Here is a 22,950-nt window from a genome sequence, read left to right on the forward strand (position 1 = left end):
CTCAATTATCCACAAGTACAAGAATACAAGATATACTGACAACTTCGTTGTGGTCTCTATGTTGTATCTCATCCTACTGGTCCTTCGCTTCCATTCTTCTCTCTAGTGCCCCTTAGTTCATCAAGAGACAACACATAGAGTCTCCAGGAGGGATGCCACCTATCACTACTGCAAGTCACTTATGCTACAATAAACATGGGCTGATCCAATATGCTTTTCTAGGTTGGCCAATACCTAAGCTCCAATATGCCAATCTATCAATCCACTAGTCCATCAATGTACTGCACATTAGGCTCATCAACTTCACCTAACCTTTAGTTGTCAAACTCTCTTGATGACTGCTTGTTAAGGGTTACTTTGGACACTTTCTTGTTTCCCTCCACCAACAAGTAAATGCCCAATCCAATCCATGTAGGATCTGCTCCTAGGAGGGGATTCTTCCCACCAAGTTAAGCCCTCTAAATGGTTCCCACAGGATGCAATTGTAAACTCATCCAAACTAGTCCAAATACTAGGATGTAACATAAGTCACCAATGGAGAAATGAAATACCTCTTGATTTTTGTTCATGACCATAATTATGGTCACTGGTTAGGGCTTCTCCTATAGCCTACAACAACCCACCAATCCTACCAAAACTCACCTTAATTAATGCAACTCCATTCTCTTCATAAAGTTGGTGACCTCACTGCTTGAGTAAGCTCATACAACTCCCTGTTTTAGGTTGTTTAACCCTCAAAACAATCACCACAGGCATGCGACCTAATTAGCATAGTAAGGTCATCATTTCAGCCTACTTCAAGGAGGAATTCCTACGCTATACTAGCCTAGAACAAGTCTCTTCTAATGCGACCTTCCAGCAAACTTCACTGTACCTTCAAATAGTCACCAAGGATCCCATCTTAACTCCATTTCCTTCACTAAAGATACTTATGTTTTGCGGCCACCACAGATGTGTCATTCTTCTCCTCTACGAGATGCCTTCTATACCTCTTCGATGTCCTTGTGTTTCTCACTTGGATATGTGTTGAAATGAATCACAATCACCTTCTATTTATACACCTTAGAAGGGCTCAACGAATTACCCAAGAGACATGAATTTTGGACTTAACCTCTTCAAGCCTACATGACTTGAATGCCCAAAAAAATCATTGTCCACTTCAAAAATTAGTAACTCATCAAGGACATCTCAGATTTCGATGATTCTAGAAGCGTTGGATTCTCCTCTCCATCCTCTATCATATCCATCCATCACATGTCCAAAATTCCTCATGGTTTTGGCCCAAACTTCAATGAGTACAAAACCCAAACCTTGGGTTCCAAGCCGACAATGACCCATTGTGGTGCTCCAATCTCTAAACACCAAACCCTAGGGCTTGGAGTACCTCCAAGCTACTCAACAAATAACACTTCCTCTTAACGAGGGAGGCACTTCCAAGACTAGGAAGTAACTCATCATCATCATCATCACTACTTGCAATACTCACCCAACTCTTGGCGCTCACAACCGCAACAATCCTTGTAGTATGAACTATGCCTCTCTCAGAAGTGTCGTTATCACTGGAAGAATCCTGCTTCTTCTTCTTCTCCTGGAATGTCTTCCACTCTCTCCATGATTCCTTCTTAGCAGTTGTAGGAGCACCCTTGCTCACCACTGACCATGCGCTTTTCTTGGGCTGCAAAGTCTCCTTATGAACCTGCAAGCTCCCTTTATAACTTGACTCTCCTTGAGTCTATGGAACCTGAACGTTCTTCTTTGAAACCTATACCTGTACGTCTGAAGCCTGCACCTGCACCTGCTTCACTGAACCTGCACCTAGTCCTCCTACTTCTTCTTCCCATGATCAATAGGCTTTCCCGTCAGCCTATATAGACTATGCTCTCTAACTCCAAGTACAATACATGTGGAGCTAGAGCCTCTAGGTTTGATCCTTTCCTTCCCATCCTAGAATAAGGCCTAAAACCCCTTCTTCTCGATCATCAAGATAGATATCATGCTATATCTGAGTCCTGGTACAAAAAATACATACTGGACCCGCATCACTCATCCTATCTCCAACTTGAATGGAACAACTCTCGATCCTCATATATTCTTTTGAATCTTATTTCCCAACACCATGTGTAACTTCGAGTCCCATTCAACTAGAGTCTCGAAAACCACCTGTGACCTTGTCATATGTTTTGACGCACCACTATCCACGTACCATCCATCCTCATCGATAGTACCCTACGAGAAATGAGAGATCATAGCAAAGTCCTCCTCTCCAACGTTCTAGTGAGAGCATCTATGTAAGCAGAGGTGGCAACACTAATGACCTGCTTCCCTTTCTTCTTCTCATCATCTCCCATCTTCTTCTTCATCAGACATCTCAATGAAAAATGACCCATCTCACCATGGTTGAAACACTTGATTTTACTCAAGTCCTTCTTCTGCTTACCCTTCATTCATATTACAAGTGCCACATCATCATCGAAAACCTTCTTCTTCAGGTGAAGATCCTCATCTTACAACTCTTCCTTAATGAAGTCATTCCACAACCTATTCTAGTCTGGAAAATTATCTCTAGTAACAATCCCCTTGACGAAGGGCTTCCATTCCTCGGTGAACCCTTTCAAAGCAATCCTCACCATATCATAATCTGAAATAGTCACACTAATGGTAGCAAGTTCATCTTTTAACTGAGACAATCTTGTCAGATACGAAGTCACTCCTTCACCCTGTATCATCTTGGTGGACTTAAAATTATCCTCCAATACCAATACCCAATTATCATTCTTATTTTGGAACAAATTTTGAAGAGTCGTTTACATCTCATGTGCAGTGTTCTTCCCGGACAAATGAGGTATTAAGGGATCCTTCACTCCATATAGGATAATCAATCTCACCCTTGTATACAAATCTTCATACATTTCTAGCTCCTTTGGGCCAGTTGGCTTCTTTATGGCTTTATCGGCGAACTCTTAGATATTGTTGACCTGCAAGATCAACTTGATCCGTTCCTTCCATGGACTATAGTTGGACAACCCCTCCAACCCGTCCTCATACCAGAGACCAACCTGCAACTTCGACATTCTAGTTAGCCCTTCACCTATAATGTGACCAACTCCCTCTTAAGTTGTACTTTGTTGTGCACACTCTAGTTCACTGTCTCCCAAAGTAGCTCAGACATGCTCTGAAATCATGTTGAATTTCCATGACCTTGGATCTAGGATAGAATCTTAAAATATCTGACACTACCAAACCAAGAATCTCAACAAAGCTACTTTGCACAGTATAATATAAATAGTAGTAAATCACACATGCACAAGTATATACAACATTTTAGAAATTTTCAACCCAACTTCATTATATTAATCAACATATAATACAACTGTTTAGGGCTCCCACATAAGGGATAATGACCCTCAATTATCCACAAGTACAAGAATACAATATACACTGACAATCTCATTGTAGTCTCTATGTTGTATCTCATCCTGTCGGTCCTTCGCTCTCGTTATGCTCTCTAGTGTCCCTTATTCCATCAAGAGACAACACATAGAGTCTCCAGGAGAGCTACCACCTATCACTGTTATAAGTCACTTCTGCTACAATGAACACAAGCTGATCCAATCTGCTCTTCTAGTTTGGCCAATACCTAAGCTCCATTCTGCCAATCTAATGATCCACTAGTCCATTAATGTATTGCACATTGGGATCATCAACTTCACCCAACCTTCAGTTGTCAAGCTCTCTTTATGACTGCTTGTCAAGGGTTACTTTGGACACTTTCTTGTTTCCCTCCACCAACCACTAAATGTCCAATCCAATCATTGTAGGATCTGCTCCTAGGAGGGGCTTCTTCCCACCAAGTTAAGCCCTCCAAATGGCTCCCACAGGCTGCAAATGTAAACTCATCCAAATACTAGGATCCAACACAAGTCACCAATGGAGAAATGACATACCTTTTGACTATTGTTCATGAACAAAGTTCTAGCCACTGGCTAAGGCTTCTCTTGTAGCCTACAACAACCCACCAATCCTACCAAAACTCACCTTAATTAATGCATATCTCTTCCCTTCACAAGGTTGGTGACCTCGTTGCTTGAGTAAGCTCTTACAACTACCTATTTAAGGTTGTTTGACCCTCAAACCAAACACTACAGGCCTGCGACCTAATCATCACAGTAAGATCATCATTTTGACCTACTTCAGTGAGGAATTCCTATGCTATACTAGCCTAGAACATGTCTCTTATAATGCAACCTTCCAGCAGACTTCACCATACCTTCAAACAGTCACCAAGGATCCCAACCGAACTCCCTTTCCTTCACTGAAGATACTTCTTTTTTTCGGCCACCACATATGTGTCACTCTTCTCCTCTATGAGCCGTCTTCTATACCTCTTCATTGTCCTTGTGTTGCTCACTTGGATGTGTTAAAATGAATCACATTCACATTCTATTTATGCACCTTAGAAGGGCCAAACGAATTACACAAGAGACATGACTTTTGGACTTAAACTCTTCAAGCCTACATGACTTGAATGCCCAAAAAATTCATTATCAACTTCAAAAATTCATAACTCATCAAAGACATCTTAGATTTCGATGATTCTCGAAGCGTTGGATTCTACTCGTTGTCCTATATCATCTCCATCCATCACATGTCCAAAATGCCTCATGGTTTTGGTCCAAACATTGATGGGTGCAAAACCCCAACCTTGGGTTCCAAACCCACAATGACCCATTGTGGTGCTCCAACCTCAAACCCTAGGGCTTGGAGTACCTCCCAAGCAACTCAAAAATCAACACATACATAGGAATTGCATTCATGCACTTCTTAGGTACAGTGAATCGACATAGCATAGCAGATTTAATTCAGTCCCAATTTTGGAATTGGTCGCGGTGAGTTGACCACCATCGAGTATGAGTAGCTTGTAAAGCAACATCCATTAAAGGAAGCCTCTGATTTTCTTCAATGCTTAATTCAACTTATTTAATAAAATTAGCTATAGCACTAATACCATTAAACTTAGGATAATACCTTATGTATGTAACAATCCATCTAGTACAATGAATAGTGGCACATCTCCTAGAATATAACTCATGGCCTCCCTGTTGCCACTCTTCCAATGCAACTTCTAAACCAACTTCAATGTGCTAAACACTTCTCCAACTGAGAGACCCATATGTTGTAGGATTAATGTAATCCTCCCTCTTCCCCGCAGTTAGTTGATATAGCTGATCCATAACATCAGTGTCCTTTGCATCATCAGCAGGCTCCATGAGCCTAGGACCTTAGTAAGGATCCAAAGGCTAAATAACTGAACTCCATCGACCTCAAAAATCATGGTTTCCCAATTGAGATCAACGACAACATAGTTTTCAAAAGCCCAATCGACTCCCAAAAAGGATGGATAAGGCTCTTTGTCCCCAATAATATCAATGACTTCAAATTATGCATAGGTGTTAACTCCAACAATGTTTACTTCTACATCCTCTAGATGACCAATAGGGAGAATGCAATATTGGTTGGCTATGCACAACTAGATAAGAGAGAACACCAACTTGAGTCTTCCCAATGCTTCTAAAGTCTTTCGTGGTAAAATATTCACGTCAGAACTTAGATCCCACATGGTATATTTAATTTGGCACCTTGCAATCTGAGCATCGATGTAGAATTCCCTTCTAGTTCCGCACTTGTTGCAATGAACTCGTCTGCTATGTTGTTCTAGCAAGTTTGCGGAAATGGGACGCTCTAAAAACTCCTCATCTTTTACAACGCATTTTAGCTTCTTCCACAATTGACCAGATAAGTGCTCATCACTCAAAATATGCAGGAACAATTTGGACCACTTAATAACAGGCTGAAATGTCTCTTGAGGGAAATAAGGATTATTCACTTGTCTCTTCTCCTACTATACAAATTTAGGGCTATAAGAAGAAATCAACTACTTAAAAATTTGAACGGCATCCTTATAATATTCCTTCTGTTGGTGCAAGTCATATGGTTTTTAGGGGGATGCAACTTTTGTTATAGTAGGTTGTTCAAACACTTCCTTATTAGCTCTAATTTGCTTGCCTCCTCTGTAGTAATTTTAATATTAGGATGCAAAATTGATTCATGCTTTCTTGGTTCTCCATTAATCAAGTTAGCTCCCCTTTACCTATTGTGCTCTTCCCATCAAGCAATCAACTCCAGGCAGTCTTTAGTTGCACTCGACAATGAGAACACTAAGGCCTCCTTAGCAACGGAAATCTCTAGCAACATGGCCTTCTTAGTTACAGTTATAACATCGAAATGGACCTCTTTCTCAAGGGGGCTCATTTACTCAAAATGCAGTACGATCTACTCAATCAGCCAAAACATCCAAGTTTCTACATTGGTCTATATGCTGAGCGGAAGACCCACAAAACTCACAAAACATGTTATTAGGGACATTTGAATATTTTTGTAACACAGGACAAAGTCGAGAAGAATGGCCATAAGTACGACAAATTTAACAATAATCATTAGAAAACATAACTTGTTGATTAGGAAACACATGGTACTAGGTATGTCCCTGAAAAGGAACATTTGTTGAGACTTGTGCAACTCCTCCAGAAGGTCCGGCATGCGATGAAGGTGGTCCCAGAGGTATAGTAGAAGGTCCTACATTGTGTGACCTTGGGCACTCTATAGCATGATGCCCCTCAGTATGAAAGATTGTACACCAAACTTGCAGACGACTAGGTTTGGAAACATTCATGTCCTTGAGTTGTTTGGTTAAATCAATAACTTGATGTTGTAGACCAATTATAGTAGGATCACTAGAAGCAAAACTTGCTCTTAAATCATGAGGATACCTTACCATTACCTCTATATTCATGGCATACTCCAATGCATCATGTATATTACCAATATTTTGTTGCATTAAAGGGATTTTGGTCAATGCCAATAATGATTTGATGAACCAATCTTTCTAGTGGTGTGGATGAATCAAATAAGTCAACTTCCCAACATCATCTTTGAACCGTTACATACACTCCCACGTGATTTCTCCTTCTCATTGCTTAATGTCCCACAACTCAACCAATCCATGCTACTCGGACTGAGGCAATTTGAACTCTTTAATGAATTATTGTATGGTTGTATCCAAGGTTAGGTTTTGAACTATCAACAACCATTTAAAAAACCACCGAAGAGCTTTATTTCTCAATGTGGTATGGAATTCAATCACTTTAGAGTCATCTAGAGTTTGTATGGATCTATATATAGCTTCACACAAGTGCCAATGTTGGTCTGCGTCCTCATCTCCTTGGACTAAAGATTTAGGATATCGAGTAAATGATCCAACTACGTTCCCAGCCATTGAAGTACGACCAAACGCCACTAAGATAAATCCTCTCAAACCAGGTTGTGAATAGTTTGTGAAATTTCTACTGCTACCAAAACTACCAATTGTATATACCTTATGAATTCTATGGAACTTCAGAGTCTTTACTAACTTGGAAATGAAGCTTACAGGGTTTTGATAGAGTACAAGGGGAAGGGTAGGGAGAGAGCCAATCATTTTGCTACCTTCCGCACTACTACTTGTAGGGTAGGAATCATCCTCATGAAACAATCTTCTCATAACACATTTCATCTCCTCATCTACAAGAGTATTTAGATCAGTCATCACGATCTTCTGTCCTGGTGTTTCTGGCATTCAGATTCCTTCTGACTCCTGAAGGGCCTCACTATTCCTAATTTGATTTCCTAACTCATCTCCTGTAGCTCCTTCTCTTGTGCTAGAGTTAGATCCTTCTCCTACTATCTCATTCTGTAACTCCAGACTACTCATCTCTCCTCTTCACAACCTTGGACTACTCAACACTTCACCTATCTGTTGCAACTCCCTTCGCCTTCTTTTAATCTTGCATAACTTGTGTTCCCTCCATTCATTAGATATTCGTGCCCTCCTAATTTCTCTAAAGTATCGTGACTTCCAGAACTCCTCCCCATTCATTGAAACTTCCTCTCAACTTTTCAACTGATCATCATCTCCCCCAAAAACCCTACCCACAGTACAAGGGTTTTACACTGCCATATTAGTTTGAGGAAATGACAATAATCATTCTTCTACCATAAGAACTTTAATCCATTGAGGGATCTCCCTCAACAACCATCCTCTTAACCCATACTTGAATACTGCTTCATCCTTAAAAAACAAATGACAATTCTCTTCAACAAACTCAATGATATATCCTTCTAATGTGGCTTGTACCCAAAAGTCAACGACCCTCGTAAGTTCATGATTCAACCAATGTAAAGAAACTAGATCGGTTGTGGTCCAAGTTCTAAAGATTCGCCCAACATTTCTAGTTCCCAAGGAGTGTTGTAGTCTACTCAACCAATGATACCTCTCCTCAAGGAATTTGCAACAAAATATTTCATATTGGTCACAGGATGGCTCTGCAAAGAGAATCTCATCCCTAACCCAATCTAAGTTTTTCTACCGCAATTCAGCCTGTTGATGAACAAATGAGTCAAGGTCCTCTTCCCACACCATTCCTGAACACTGCTCTTGATGATCATGGTCTCCTTATCTAAAAATCCCAATGAATCTTCAGGGTTGAGCAACATGACCATTTATTGATGAAAATTTTAGATTATAGAGACCCAAGGTTCTACCACAAGGTGCCAACAAAGGGCTCGTTGTAGTCTAGCATGATGCTGGCATTTTCAATCTTCTACAAGTGAAGAAGGTCTCACCCGAGGCGTGCCGAAACTTAAAAGTGATGGTTGGGGTTTAGGAGTTGACATAATGCATTTCCTCAATCCAAATATACATTGAAATCATTAGCATTCACAAATCTACTAAATAATGTTTGCATAAGAAACAAATAAATACATCACATAGAATTTAAAAAGAGATCTTAAATTTTTTTAAAGTAGGCACACAACTACAATCACACACATACATAAAATGTAGATATAATTCCCTGCAAAAATCTCTTCTTATATATTCAAGCCGACCTAACATTACATATACAGATCCATATTGGCTTAGAGGGATCTATTCAAAATTTCTCCCAGAACTGTCATTATAGATTCAAGATTATAACAAAATTACAATGAAATACATCAACTGAATATAGGTCCTAATTCTGGCAACATGACAACCTTCTTATGATCTCTCTCTTTGTGGCTTGCTCTATGTGTCTATATATAATCTTTGGCCCCTTTGATCTTGTTCGCGCTTTCTTGATGTGGTCCACTCTAATCATCTTAATGAGATACATACATGCTTGGTCCACATTTACTTGATCTCTCAACTTTAGCAGCTTGCTTTCACGGATTTGATAGATTCCATTATAACTGCTTGATCCTTTGCTTGCTACTTTCTTCTTTTCCATTGCTATTTTCTGGCTAGATTAACCATTCATTTTCCCAGATTTTGTTTCCTATTTTTCGCAGCTATTTTTTTGCTAAAAATGTTCACAAAAATGAAAGGTCCAACATGATAATCTTAAAGAATTTGATGCAAGGGCCGATGAAGGAATATTTTTGGGGTGTATTCTAATAAGAGCAGGGGTTACAAATGTTACAATAAAAGGCTATGCAAAGTAATTGACAACATTGATGTAAAAGTAGATGAGTAATTGCCTCTCAAACCAAGCAACAAATATTTATTAGTCCAGTTGATTAGACCAACAATGAATATGAAACATAACAACTTGAAAAATGAAGAGAAGAGGAAGAAGTAGATACATAATTCTCTCACCTAAAAACTCGCTTAAGGTACGTACAAAACAATCATCCCATAGATCATATTGTTGGTGATAAGGAAGCAAGAGTTCAAACTCGAAGAATATTAATGAATACCCACAACCAAGCACACATTGCTATGTTATCCATGATTGAACCAAAATATTTTCATTCGGAAAGTCAAGATGAGCATTGGATAAAAGCTATGAATGAGGAACTGGATCAAACACAAGGCCATTAAATAAAAATGCCATAGGAACAAAATGGGCCTTCGGGAACAAATTAAATGAGAGTGGACATGTGGTAAGAAATCAGGCCATATTAGCATGCAAAGTCTATGCTTAGATTGAAGGAATTGAATTTAATGAAACTTTTACCCCTATAGCAAGATTAAAGGCAATTCAAATGTTTCTAGATTTTGCCTGTCATAAGAATTTTAAAGTTTATTAAATGGATGTAAAATTAGCCTTTTTGAATGATGAGCTTGAAGAAGAGATTTACATAGAACAACATGAAGGCTTTCGATTGTCAGAAAATCTCAAGGAAGTGTGTCGATTGAAGAAGGCATTGTATGGACTTAAACGTGCACCCAAGACATGGTATTCCAGATTAGACCAACATCTATATCAACAAGGTTTCAAAAGGGGAACAACTGACAATAACTTGTCTATTAAAATGGAGAATGCAATTCTTTTAATTATTGTTGTTTATGTTGATGACATCATTTTTGGTAGTGATGTAGATTCACTTAGTAAAAAATTTGTTGCAAATATGTAAACCGAGTTTAAGATGTCCTTGCTTGGGAAACTCTTATTTTTTCTTGGTCTATAGACTACTCAATTAGAAAAAGGTATATTCATTTTCCAAAGCAAATATCTCAAAGAAATGTTGAAGAAGTTTGAGATGGAAAAATGCTCCCTCGTTAGTGCTCCTATGGTCACTGGATGCAAGCTCAACAAAGATGATGAGTCATTAGAGGTAGATAAAAAAATGTATAGATCTATAATTGGTAGTGTTTTGTACCTAACAACCTCATGCCCAAATATTATGCAAGATGTTGGTGTAGTTGTAAGGTATCAATCAACCACCAAACAAAGTCATCTGTTAGCTGCTAAGAAAATTCTAGGATATTTAAAAGCCATAATGGACTATGGTCTATGGTATCCAAAGGGTCAATATTTTTCATTAACTACATATACAGATGCTGATTGGGCTAGAAATGTAGATGATAGGAAAAACACAAGTGGTGGTGCTTTCTTTCTTGGGAATTGCTTAGTAGACTGGTTGAGCAAAAAACAATAATCTATCTACCTTTCGACTGCTAAAGTTGAATATATAGCAGTTACAACTAGTTGCACTTAAATTTTGTGGATAAAACAAACTTTATAGGACACGAAGGTCACTTATGATAAACCTATTCCAATTATTTTTCATAACACAAGTGCAATTAGTATATTCAAAAATCCTCTTCTTCATTAAAAAACCAAGCATATCCCCATCAAGTACCATTTTCTTAGAGAACAGGTGGTTGATCAAATCGTGAAGTTGGAATATGTCTCAACCAAGGAACAAGTTGTTGACATCTTCACCAAACCTCTTGCTAGAGAACCTTTGGCGTATTTAAGGTAGAAGTTGGGAGTGATGTCTCATTCTTCTCTTCATTAGTTTCTTTTACAAGAAAAGATAGGGCAATCGTCCAAACATGTACACAACTGGCTATAATGATTCAAGACAAGAAAGACTATCAAATCCAAGGGGAGTTTTTAAGATCAACAGAAGGAGTACAAGTTTAGAGGGAGCATTTCATAAAGCAGTGCAACATAAATCTTTGTGGTGCATGTAAATTATCTTGTAGACATGTCCATAGTGCTCTCATAAAAATCATATAATAATTAGCGGCTAGTGGTACAATTAAGGGGGAGACTGGTCACATAGAGGGTATTTAAACCCTTTGCCATTGATTTCAAAGGGGGAGAGTAAGCAAACATTAACGTTGACATGTGTATATAAAATATCACAGATAGAGAGTGATCAACCATTAAGCTTCCTAGAAGGAAGGAAGAAAGAGAGTGAGCAAATAGTAGCGATCTCTTCAACATCCTAATAGGGTGAGAGTTTCCAAAGTGATGGCGTTGCTATCAATAATATGTTATATGTTTATATTTTTTCATTTCTTCACTTTTTATTACACTAACAACGTAACAAAGAATGGCTTTGACTTAGAAGGTCATTAACCAAGCAAAATAACGTGATGATAAATACCTTCTTACTTACTTGCAAGGGCATTAACGAAAACAGAACGAAGTGGGAGACCCGGCCTTTTTAGTTGCAGGTTCATTAACAAAAACAAAATGAAGTGGCATGTCCTTGGTTGGATGTTCTGACCATATCCAAGCTTTATCCAATTCTTGTTTCTATGTATGACACTCATCGAACTCTAGCTTATTTTGCACAAAACCAGGATCATCTTTCTTAAGATATTGGTCCACGACCACGTACCAAGGTGTTGGCCAGGCATTACTCAGCCGATGGCCCTCGTCAATTCCTCTTCATATCTTTCTCTGTTCTCAGCAACATCAACATTCATTAGACCAAAAGTCCGTGCCAACGTTAACAATTGTCTCGGCGATGCCTTCAGCAGCTCTAAATCCAATGCAAATGGAATTGAGGGGTGCAATGCACAACACCCATTTGAGGGCTTGGCAATCACCAGCATTGTTCGACCCAGAGCAGTTATTAGAAGCTCAGTAGTGAGAGCATCTCCTGCTCCTACTTCTCTTCAACAGACTGAAAACAGTGCAGAAAACCTTTTGGGCACTCTTCTTTCCATGGTATCCTTCTTCTCTGTCCCTGTGTTTTCCTTCTAAATATCTCTCTGTTGGTAATAATTTAAGTATCAGGATATACTTGATAGGTAGAGGGAACAGACAGAGGTGCCAAGTTAAGCAATGAAGAGCATGAAAGGGTTGCTAGGATTGTCTCTCAGTTGGAGCGTTTATGTATGCCAGAGCCCCTCAAGTCTCCATTTATACTTGGAGGTGAGAATTCAAAAGTATAAGTGATCAGCCCTTCAAATTTTGTCAGAAAATATTAACAGGAAAAACATGGCAAAATGTCATTTGCTTTAATTTAATGTGCACATGTTAACGTGCCTTTGGCGAAGATTTGCACAGTAAAGTTCTTAGGCGTCATATCATTGCATTGGATGGATTAGTTCGTGGATGCACACTTTTGTAATGTATGTTTTGTATCAATGTCAAACACCTTGTACATGCATTCAATTTGTGCTTGCAAAAAGAATCAAATTCAGGTTCGAGAAATGGTCTTATTCATTTTGCAATTTTAGCCGGTGAAGAAAAAAGAAAGATACAATCATTCGTTCATTAACTTGATCACGGCATTAAAGGAAGTACAGTTTAATTTTATGCATAATTTAATGTTATACAGGATGCATGCAAGATCACACATATGCAAGGAAGCAAAAGGGTGTGCATATGGGCTAACAGTTATATATATGTCTATAGATAACCCAAAGGCTTATTTATCCTACCCCAGGAACTTTCAATCCTTTTGCCGGTGAAATTCATTCTATGTCACCACCTGAGACAGCCTTGGAACCAAGAAAACTAGAACAATGATGCTCATGGTTTAGCTGCTTTTGTTTTCCAAAGGTGTTTTGTAAATAATCTTCTATCGATAAATAAGGAGCATGTTAGTTAGTTGATAATTTGGCTTTTGTTTCCAAAGTGGGATGTTGAATATTGCTCAAACCCTGTTATTTAGTTGATAATTTGGCTTATGTTTTCAGAGTGGGATGTTGCGTATTGCTCAAACCCAACATCACCTGGAGGTTACTATCGAAGTGCAATTGGGAGACTGCTATTGAGAACAAAGGAAATGACACAGAGTATACAGGCTCCAGATTTTGTGGGTAATAAGGTGGCCTTCTCTGCTTTCAATGCAATTGATGGAGAAGTTTCCTTGGAAGGTAAATAATATATTATCTCTGTTTTTATGTGATTGTATTTTAGGTTGCAGTAATTTTCGTTGGAACCTACCAGAAACCAAAATAGAAATTCTGTTTTTTTCCAAGCATTGGAGTTTCTGGGTCATCTTTGATAAGAATTAGATGTGTCTGTTTCGGAAAATTAGGAAATCTTAATCTTTAGGGCCCAAAATAATTGTATTGATATTTGTGACATAACAAGCTATACAATAACCTGATAAAATGATGCTTCCAACGGAACCGTGATAGTGTAGCCTGGTTATCTTAGTCCAGTAAGAGATGTATGCACTATGGAGGTTGTTGTTATTCTTGAGATTTTTTTTTAAAGTTTAAATGTTTGTTTGACAACATCAGCAAATAAACTTTATACATTGGATTATTTTTTCCTATATAGCAACACTGTATAAAAAGGGAAAAAAGGAGTTCATGGCCTAGATCAAGGTGCTGCAGATCATAATTCCCTGAGAAGGGGCATCCTAGTATTTCAGAAAAGTTATTTAGTGACTGAAATTTTATGGAAACCTGTCTTGGAACCACTAGACCAAACCCGCTTGGAAAATTTATTCTAAATTCTTACTATCTAGTAAATCTGAGTTGCAGGAAATGCATAAAATCCCCACATTTAGATCCCTGGAATGCCCTATTACATGGAAATGCATACCATGTGGCCTAGAAATGTGGTGAAGCATTTCAAGGGGTGTATCATGATTTGGAATGTTTGGGAAAGCAAGATATTCCTAATTCCACATAGGATGAACATCTTAAATAATCACACATGCAATGAGATCAAAGATCATAAATCCAGTGTTTTTACGTGGTTAATACCCAAGAGAAAAAAGCCCATGGCCGCAGACAATGTGGCCACCCTAGGCAATTTATTAATTTTCTCACAATCAATCATTAACAAATGACCCTCCATGTTCTTTAAATAGAGATCATGGGCCATTTGAGTGTCAAGCCATCGATCAATAGCTGTTAGTATCAAAGAGCATATGGGCCATCGGATCACTATATGTCTAGAGTGTTATTGGTCTTTTTAGCAGAGTTGCTAAGGTCCTGAGTCCTGATAGTCTTGCTAAATGGGCACACACAGGGTAAGGACCCACTATCACCTCAACCTGAGCCCCAGAGGCCCAACACCTCCTAAACGACTGAGGAAGGAGCCCCTAAATATCACCCAATAGCTCTAGTTGGTGTCCAATGCCTTATGGAGTTAATGGGGTGGAAGTGTTCTCAAATTGTTTGCTGACCTGTGTAAAATGGTACTAAAAACAGAACAGATTTAATATTAGTAGCCAAAATATTTCAAAGATATATCTTGTGATCTATGGATTTTGGTTTACTGGGATTACCCTAACTAAATATGTGACTATTTCTTGATTTTGAAGTATGGTTAAGGAGTTATGAGTTAAAATAACTTGCTATCCTGTGTGAAAACCTGTAAAACCTGCATAGAAATGCAAGGACAACAAGCTTATTTGATAAAATAGCCAATGTACTTTGTGGAAAACACCTCTAGGGAATTGCCCAAGAGTGTAGAAAGGCTAAAGGGTGATTATAGAGGCTTTGGGGCCTCCCCTCTATCAAATTTGTGCTGAAAAGTCAATTTCCAGCTAGCTAGAAATTGGCTTTCAGAATTCTGGGTTATGTTTAATAACCCATAAATTTTCTGGAAAATTAATATTCAATTTAAATAGATGGAACATGAATTTTATTCAACTACAATGTGAAAATATTGTTGATAAACAAGTAAAGAGCTGAAAATTACAAGTTCTAATGCAATATACTTACTTGCAAGACTTTAGAACTTGTTTTTTGATGGCTGAATACACAAATTCAACAAGCAAAACATCCTCTTAACTTGGTAATCTGCAACTAGAAGGATAGATACAAGTGTAAAAGTCAAACAATGATAACTTGTACCTAAATGGGGTTTAGATCTGGCAATTTATTCAATATTTCCCTATAAAAGGTTGCCATAAATTATTATGACAGTAAAAACCAGCAAGCAGAAAACCTATCCTAATGCAGAAAAATAAAGGAAATTTGGAAATTTTTGAAGAATTTATTAATTTGGTTGTTGAAATTTTTTACATGTGCCTTGGAGTTTCACCCTTTGCTGGATTATAAAGTAGATATTTCTCTAGGTCACTATGTACGGCTTATGTCTAGGAAGTGGGCTTGGTCCTTCTGGAAATCGCCCCCCACTTTGGCTTAATCCACACTGTATTTTTTGATTCTCGTTGGGAGAAACCCTTTTATGTGACGTCTGTTACCCACCAAAAGTGGGTGACCCTATAGGATAATTTTTCTCCTAGAAATCTCTTCAGCCGGTAGTCAACAACTCTTGATAGCCACTACTGTAGCCAATGTATTGTGCCATTTGATCTCCTCTCCTTGCATCAGCATGTGTCCCCTCACCCATCTGTCGAGAGCATATGTTGAAGGTGGGCAATCCAACCCTAAAGTTATGTTTTTCATTGTGTGATCGGGTGCTTATGCTTGTTTTTCTTTGGGCATCTTGGGCATGGATTGTTGGTTGACTTGGAAGAAGGAAGGGTTTTGACTGTGGTTTTGTTCCCTCACCTTAAATGAGGGGTTAATCCTCAATCCTAGTCCTATGGGATCTCCCCTATTGGCCTATGGCTTTAGGAAAGGCACTACTTGGAAAATTCTGATTTTGGTAGCGTGGTCTCATTTTGCCGTTCTAATTTTTTCACTCCCCTCTGCACATTACAAGACCTATTTCATCATTTTCCTTTTCTCGGTCCACATGACCATTGGGTCCATAAGGCACTGACATACCCCCTCCCCTTGTCCACATGTCTGGGTCGGGCCTGGAAATGTTGCCCCGGAGGTTGATGCAACTAAAAGAATGTTAAAAGCATATCATGGCCACAAGCAAGAAACAAAAGAAAAGAATATTATAAAATGCGAAAGATGGCTGGGACATTCAGTATAGCATGTGGGAAAAAGCCAAACATGAGCTCTACCCCTTATCCTCGTGGCCATCACCCTGGTTCCTAGGGCCCCATGAGTTCCTTCACATCATTAAGGAACCCATGCACATCCCAACCCTTGGTGGGCAATGAACTGCCCCACCTTAAGGGGGTAATAGCTGCTTACATCATACACATCATGCTCTCATTACCTGGAGCCCTGAGTAGTAATACAATGAAAAATCAAGAGAAGACAAACAACAAATAAAGAAGGGTGGAAAAATAAAGGCCTGGGTAACTCATGTATCCACGATTGCTCCCTCCTACATCTATACACCCAATATGTGGACATCCCTCATCATTGCCACCCTTGAACCCATGGCATTTGGCCTTGAGACCCCCGTGTCCCCATCCATTCATCATCATTCACATGACACCTATCAAATGAAGGATGTACCAGGGAACTGTCTTGAGCCTTGGGGGCTGTGAACACCTAATAAGGTTGTTTATTAGCCACTCCCACCTAGGGAGGTAACACCATTACGAGGTCAAAGCCCCAAATTTGGAGAGGAAGCCCAATATGAAGTCTCAATGTGCCCTTGACAAACAAGTTTGATTCACTTAGATGCACTAATGAATTATTGTACCTAATGGTGAGGATGCAACACTGAACATTATATGTAATTGGCAGGTGGTTTCATCATGGGTTGGGCAACTTAATTGGGGCCCAAGTCCACCAGAGGATCATATTGACAACCTCGGGTGAAGTGTTGAGAGCCATGGGACTCCCATCATGTGTAGAGCATCATTTCATGCCATGGGCACCCTCAACACCTTCAATAGTTTGATCATTGCCCCACTTTATTCACAAGATGATGCACTTGGAGTCTTGGACTAGTGTGCCCTAGCTGGCTTAGCAGTGATCACGTGGTTTGGCAGTTGATCCAAGGCCCAGAAGAGGTTTATCTCACCCCATGAGACATGGGAGGGCAAGTACCATCATCAGAGCCCTCAGTCCTGGAGCATTTACAGGTTATTCCATCATTAGGAGACCCATAGAACAACTTTTGTGCCCCAAACCCAATTTGGGGCCCCACATGATGACTTGCATGGAGAATTAGGGGCCATCCCCTAGTTAGTGATTTATGGAGCCCTCTCACACATTTTGTCACCAAGAGGACTCAATGTGTCCCTCCAATGGCCCTGCATCAGTATGATGTCATCAGTTCGACTAGCATTTTGATGGCCAATTCATAATTTGTAAAAGTTACTTGGTCGGCTTGTGACCAAGGGATGTATCTTGCTCATTTTTTATAATGTTTAGGGGCTTATAGGCTAAATTTGACCTAGTAGGACTCATAAATAGAACTCAACTTCATTTGTATTGGATCATCATCACACTTGGGAATTTTGGCCTTCTTGGCAAATTCTTTGGTTGGTTATTGGATGATCTTGGATGCATTTCGATATTTGGAGCTGAAATTCGATCTTCTTTGGAGCTATCTCTTAAATCATGGATGGATATATCATGTTGTCATCTTGTAAGTGCTTTATTTTGAAGTTTCCCTTTTAGAATATGTCTAATGTATGGAATTGTTGCAACTCGGTTAATGCTATTGTGCCCTAATTTATTGAAGATAATTTTGAAGGCTATTTGGTTGACAATTGCATATGTTATTCATTGTATGGAAAATGATGAATGTTCCTAGCAGAGGAAATATTATTTTTCTTACATAAAACTCCATAATTTTTGAGTGGGTAATTGTTGAGGGTTGGTAGCTAGGGCATCAATTTTTGACCTCCTTAAGGACGATTTTGGTAAATCTAAAGCATCTGAGACTCCATAAGCCCAAAGGAAAAGGCGTTGGTCCAAGCCATTTGGTGATCAAACCTTTTTCTCTCCATAATTTCTCCTTCCATAATTTTGGTCCCCTCTTATTAGACGGTTAGGCATGGGCATAGAGCAAAATTCTCTAGAGAGTGAAAAGGTGGATTCCGAGAGTATAGACTTCAAGCTTAGGGTCTTATCTAGAAGACCTCAAAGTCTAGCAAGTATCCCATTGGTTTTCATCCATAAAATCTTGTGCCCTAGGTGTGCCCCAAGAGGGAAACCCTAGTTTGCATTTCCTTGATTTGGGGACTTCTTTGAGGGTTGTATTAGCTTAGTACTTATTTGAGTAAATCACAAGAAGTCCTTTCTCCTCCTTGCCTGGACCTTGTAAGCACTTCTTCCCACAATTATTCATAAAACCCTAGGCCTTGCATATGTTTCTTCTAGGTCTCTTGGAGGAAGTGAAATACCCTTGAAAGCCACTTATTTATCACCTTGAGCTTCCCTTAAGAGGTCCTGTTGCCACACAATATAGCAGGGGTCCTTAGGAGGGGTACCTAAGGGACAATTGCTAGACCAAATGACAACAAGGGGACAAAGACTTACTGTCACCTCAGTTAGTGTCCCTTGCTCTTTACGAACTTTCACCAATGGCAGGAGTCTTGGTATGAGGTACATCACTATGAATGATGGAATCAATGACTAGGTATATTGTGATTTCCAAGGCCCATTCAAAGGCGAGGCTCAAATTAAGGCTGAATGCTTTAAGAGAAACAAAACGATTCTCCAAGAAAGACCTATGAGAAGACCTAGACCTAGGGTTAATGATATCCAATGATGGCAAGGCCTAAGGTCAAGGTTGCAGAGATATTTTGGAATACTCAAGAAGCTTTGTATGATGCTTATGTGCTTCTAAATAAGCTCTAGCTATCCTTGAGAAACCTAGAATGGGACCACACGAGACCTAGGGTTTATGTGTAATCATTGGAAAAGACTCTCCAAAGTGCTCTCTAGGTCAAGGTGGGATGAGAGAAAGGGTTTGATTAATTTATTCCACCGAATACTATGTGCACTAACCCTCAAGAAAGCCAACACACTTGAACACTCAAGATGGGCTTCAAAGCTAGAGCTAGGGCTTGAGATTTCTCGAGAATGAATCGTGGGAATTGCATGAAACCTAGAGAATCACTATAGGAATCACCAGTGCAGTAGCCTAACCAAGCAGAATAAAAAAATAGTCCGTCTAATGAATTTCGCAGGAAGCCCTAGCTAGGCTGTCTAGGTTTGGAGGCCGAAAATTTTGGAGAAAAAGAAAGGGAAGAAGGGGTGATCACGAAATTCACTCGGATCAGTGCCTTGTCCTTGGGCTATGGAGTCTATGTGATTTGAAATTTGGCCGAAATTGTCTTCAAGGAGACTAGAAAGTGGTACCCTAACAAGCACTCTCTAACATTTACCCACCCAAGAATTATGGATTTTCATGGAAGAAAAACAAGTTTTACTCCACTAGGAACATTCATCCACTTGTTATCAATTAGTAACATGCACAAATTTGCAATCTAACAATCCTTTATAATGATATTCAATAATAGGCAAAAAAGAAGTGCTAGTTACAAAATTTCCACACATTTTTTTCATGTAAAAATCTTCAACAAGATTACTTACAAGACAATAAGAGATACATCCAAAATCCAAAATCAAGATGATGGCTCCAATAGAGAACAAAATTTCAGCTCCAAAGATATCGAAATGCATCAAGAGAGCTCTAATAGACAACTAAGAGAAATTGCGAAATTCTCAAGAAGAGATATCCAAGTTCAAGTGATGATGATCCAAATGAATGAGGATTAGTTCTATATATATGAGTCTCCTCTAATTCGAATTAGCCAAAAAATTCCCCTAATATTATTTTAATGTGCAAAAATAACATGTCTTTGGTGATAAGCCCACCAAATAGCTCAAATGTGTAAGATAAGCCATCCCCATGAAGCCAAAATGATACAATAATGGTGCAAAGGACCATTGGAGGGCCTTGTTGAGTCCTCAAGTGCCATGTTGAAGAAGAGGCCTCTACAAATTATGGTCAAAGGGGGTGGCCCCTTGATCTACAAGCAAAACATCATGTGGTGCTCCCAATTGGCTCTGGGGCACAAACAATGGTCTCATGGGTCTCCAGGTGGCTCAAAATCAAGTCAATGCTCCATCAATTAGGACCAGAAGATGACACATGCCCTCCCATGTCTCCCTAGGAAAGACAAAACCTCCTTTGGGCCCTGGATCAACTGCCAAGTGTTGGGTGCAATGTGTAGATGGTTGGGCAATGTAGTCCAAGTGCGTCATCAACTCTATATAACTGGGGAACAAACAAGCAAGTGATGGTGCTAAAGGATCCCATAGTGTGGCAATCAATGCTCTGCATGGATGGCTTTCAACGCTTACCTTACAAGGGCCATGGTGATCCTCTAGAGGGCTTGGATCCAGTATAGGGAGGCCAAGTCCAAGATGAAAACCCACCTGCAATCTTGTGTAATATCTAATGTGTCTCCTCACCTTCCAATACAATAATTCTTTAGCGCAATTGAGTAAATAAGCTTGCTAATCAAGGGAAAAGTGGACACTTCATAGTGGCTTTCCCTTCCAATTTAGGCTTTGAACTTGTGCTGGTGTTGCCTCACTCGACAAGAGAGGTTAATGAAGGACCCTATTAGGTGTTTTCAACCTTTGAGGGAATGCCAAGTCCAAGGTACACTCCTCAAGTGGTAGGTGGTATGTGAAATGATGATGGAATGGAGTGGGGACAAAGGGACAAAGGGAAGGCTCCAAGATGCGATGGTACAAGGGTAGCTATGATGGAGGCCCACACCTTGGGTATATGAATGTAGGAGGTAGCAATCATGGCACACGAGTTACCCCGACCTTTGTTTTTCCACCCTTCTTCATTTTCCTTTTGCCTTTTATTGATTTTTTTTTCCTTTAATTGCTCGGGGCTCAAACGGATGAGAGCATGACGTGTAAGATGCAACAGTGATTGCCCCCTTAAGGTGGGGTAGTTTGTTGCCCACCAAGGGTTGGGACATTCATGGGTTCCTTAATGATGTAGGTGACACTCATAGGGGCCCTAGGAACTAGGGTGATGGCCATAATGATAAGGGGTAGAGCTCATGTTTGGCTTTTGCCCGCGTGCTAAATTTTATTGTCCTGACCATCTTTTGCATTTTGTGGTACCTTCCCTGTTGTATGTGGCCAAATTATGCTTTTATCTTTCTTTTTCGTTGCATCAACCTCTGGGACATCGTTCCAGGCTCGACCCAAGATGGGGACAAGGGGAAGGGGAGGCTAACACCTTGAGGACCCGATGGAAAAATTGTGGACCCAGATGGGAAAAATGTAGAAAAGGGCTTTTGTAATGAGCGGAGGGTAGTGAGATATATGGTATTGGGAAGCGGGATTGTTGTTGCAAAAACTAGTAGGCCTTGTATAGAGGCAAAAGCTAAAGGGCATAACAACACGTTGGGACAAAGGCCCACTGTCACCACAACCTAAGTCCCCTTCTCTTCTCGGATTTTCAATGACGGTTTGAGTCCCAATATCCCTCACTTGTGATAGATATATCAAGGATAGATTTGAAGTGAGGCAAGGAGGCTCATTCAATGGAAAGGAAGTGTGAGGTTTGGGAGAAGCTAGGAATACTTTTCAAGAAAAAACCCTTGAAAGAAAGGCTACACGAGCCTAAAGTTGAGATATATGACGAGATAAGCGTTCATCCAATGTCCAGGTAGACAAAATAAAAGGTTGTGAATGATATACTTCAACAAGTACTAAAGCATAAACCTTCAAAGAATCCCCAAGTTGAAGGATTAGCTTGTAGGGTTCCCACTTGGTGTGATGGCTAGGGCATCAATTCTATTGAAATTCCACCGTTGGAATTCATTCAAAACTTGGGGATGCCTAGAGGAGACACTAAGAATGAATCCTGTCTGGACAGAATTCAAAAAACACTCTCTTATTGAAATTCACTCCAAGCCCTAGAGGGACCTCCCTATCCTTAAAGGGACGAAGAAAAAGAGGTAAAAGGAGGTGATAGAAAGATGATTTATCAATTTAGGTTTGATCACCAAGGATTAAGACTAGTGCCTAGCAATTGGGAGAATTGGAGTCAAGGACTATCTTGATTTGGTAACTTCGCTCTTCAAGGCATCCTAGAGGTAGCTTCGCTAGCCCTAGGAGAGGCAACTACACAACTACTCTAGAAATTTATACTTTGATGGCAACAATTAATGGAGTTTCAAGGATGCGATGTACAATACAACTTCTAGGAACATTCATTCATTCATTATTGATGAATAACACATGCAAAATTTTCAATAACTTCAATGTTCTAACCAAATTTCATTAATTAGGGCACATTAAAAACCATAAGACAAGATTCCATGCATTAGACATTAATTAGATAAAAATTA

At 39.5% G+C, this 22,950-nt stretch overlaps 1 protein-coding gene across 3 annotated transcripts in view; it reads left to right on the forward strand.

The window, feature by feature from the left end:
• Positions 1 to 11,987: 11,987 nt before the first annotated feature.
• Positions 11,988 to 22,950, forward strand: part of LOC149178807 (Plastid-lipid associated protein PAP / fibrillin family protein) — a 177,550-nt gene continuing 166,587 nt past the window's right edge. Inside the window, exons 1-3 of one of the 3 annotated variants that reach the window (XM_089420435.1) lie at positions 11,988 to 12,545; positions 12,629 to 12,752; positions 13,523 to 13,702. In XM_089420435.1, the coding sequence (XP_089276561.1) occupies positions 12,243 to 12,545; positions 12,629 to 12,752; positions 13,523 to 13,702 (607 nt within the window). In that variant the 5' untranslated portion in view covers positions 11,988 to 12,242. The remainder of the gene's footprint in view (positions 12,546 to 12,628; positions 12,753 to 13,522; positions 13,703 to 22,950) is intronic. The other 2 variants (XM_089420437.1, XM_089420436.1) reach the window with 2 other exon arrangements.

The sequence above is a fragment of the Pinus tabuliformis genome, chromosome 4_1, assembly GCF_031772625.1.
Source record: "Pinus tabuliformis cultivar Carrire ecotype Pingquan chromosome 4_1, CPIR1, whole genome shotgun sequence".
NCBI lineage: Eukaryota > Viridiplantae > Streptophyta > Pinopsida > Pinales > Pinaceae > Pinus > Pinus tabuliformis.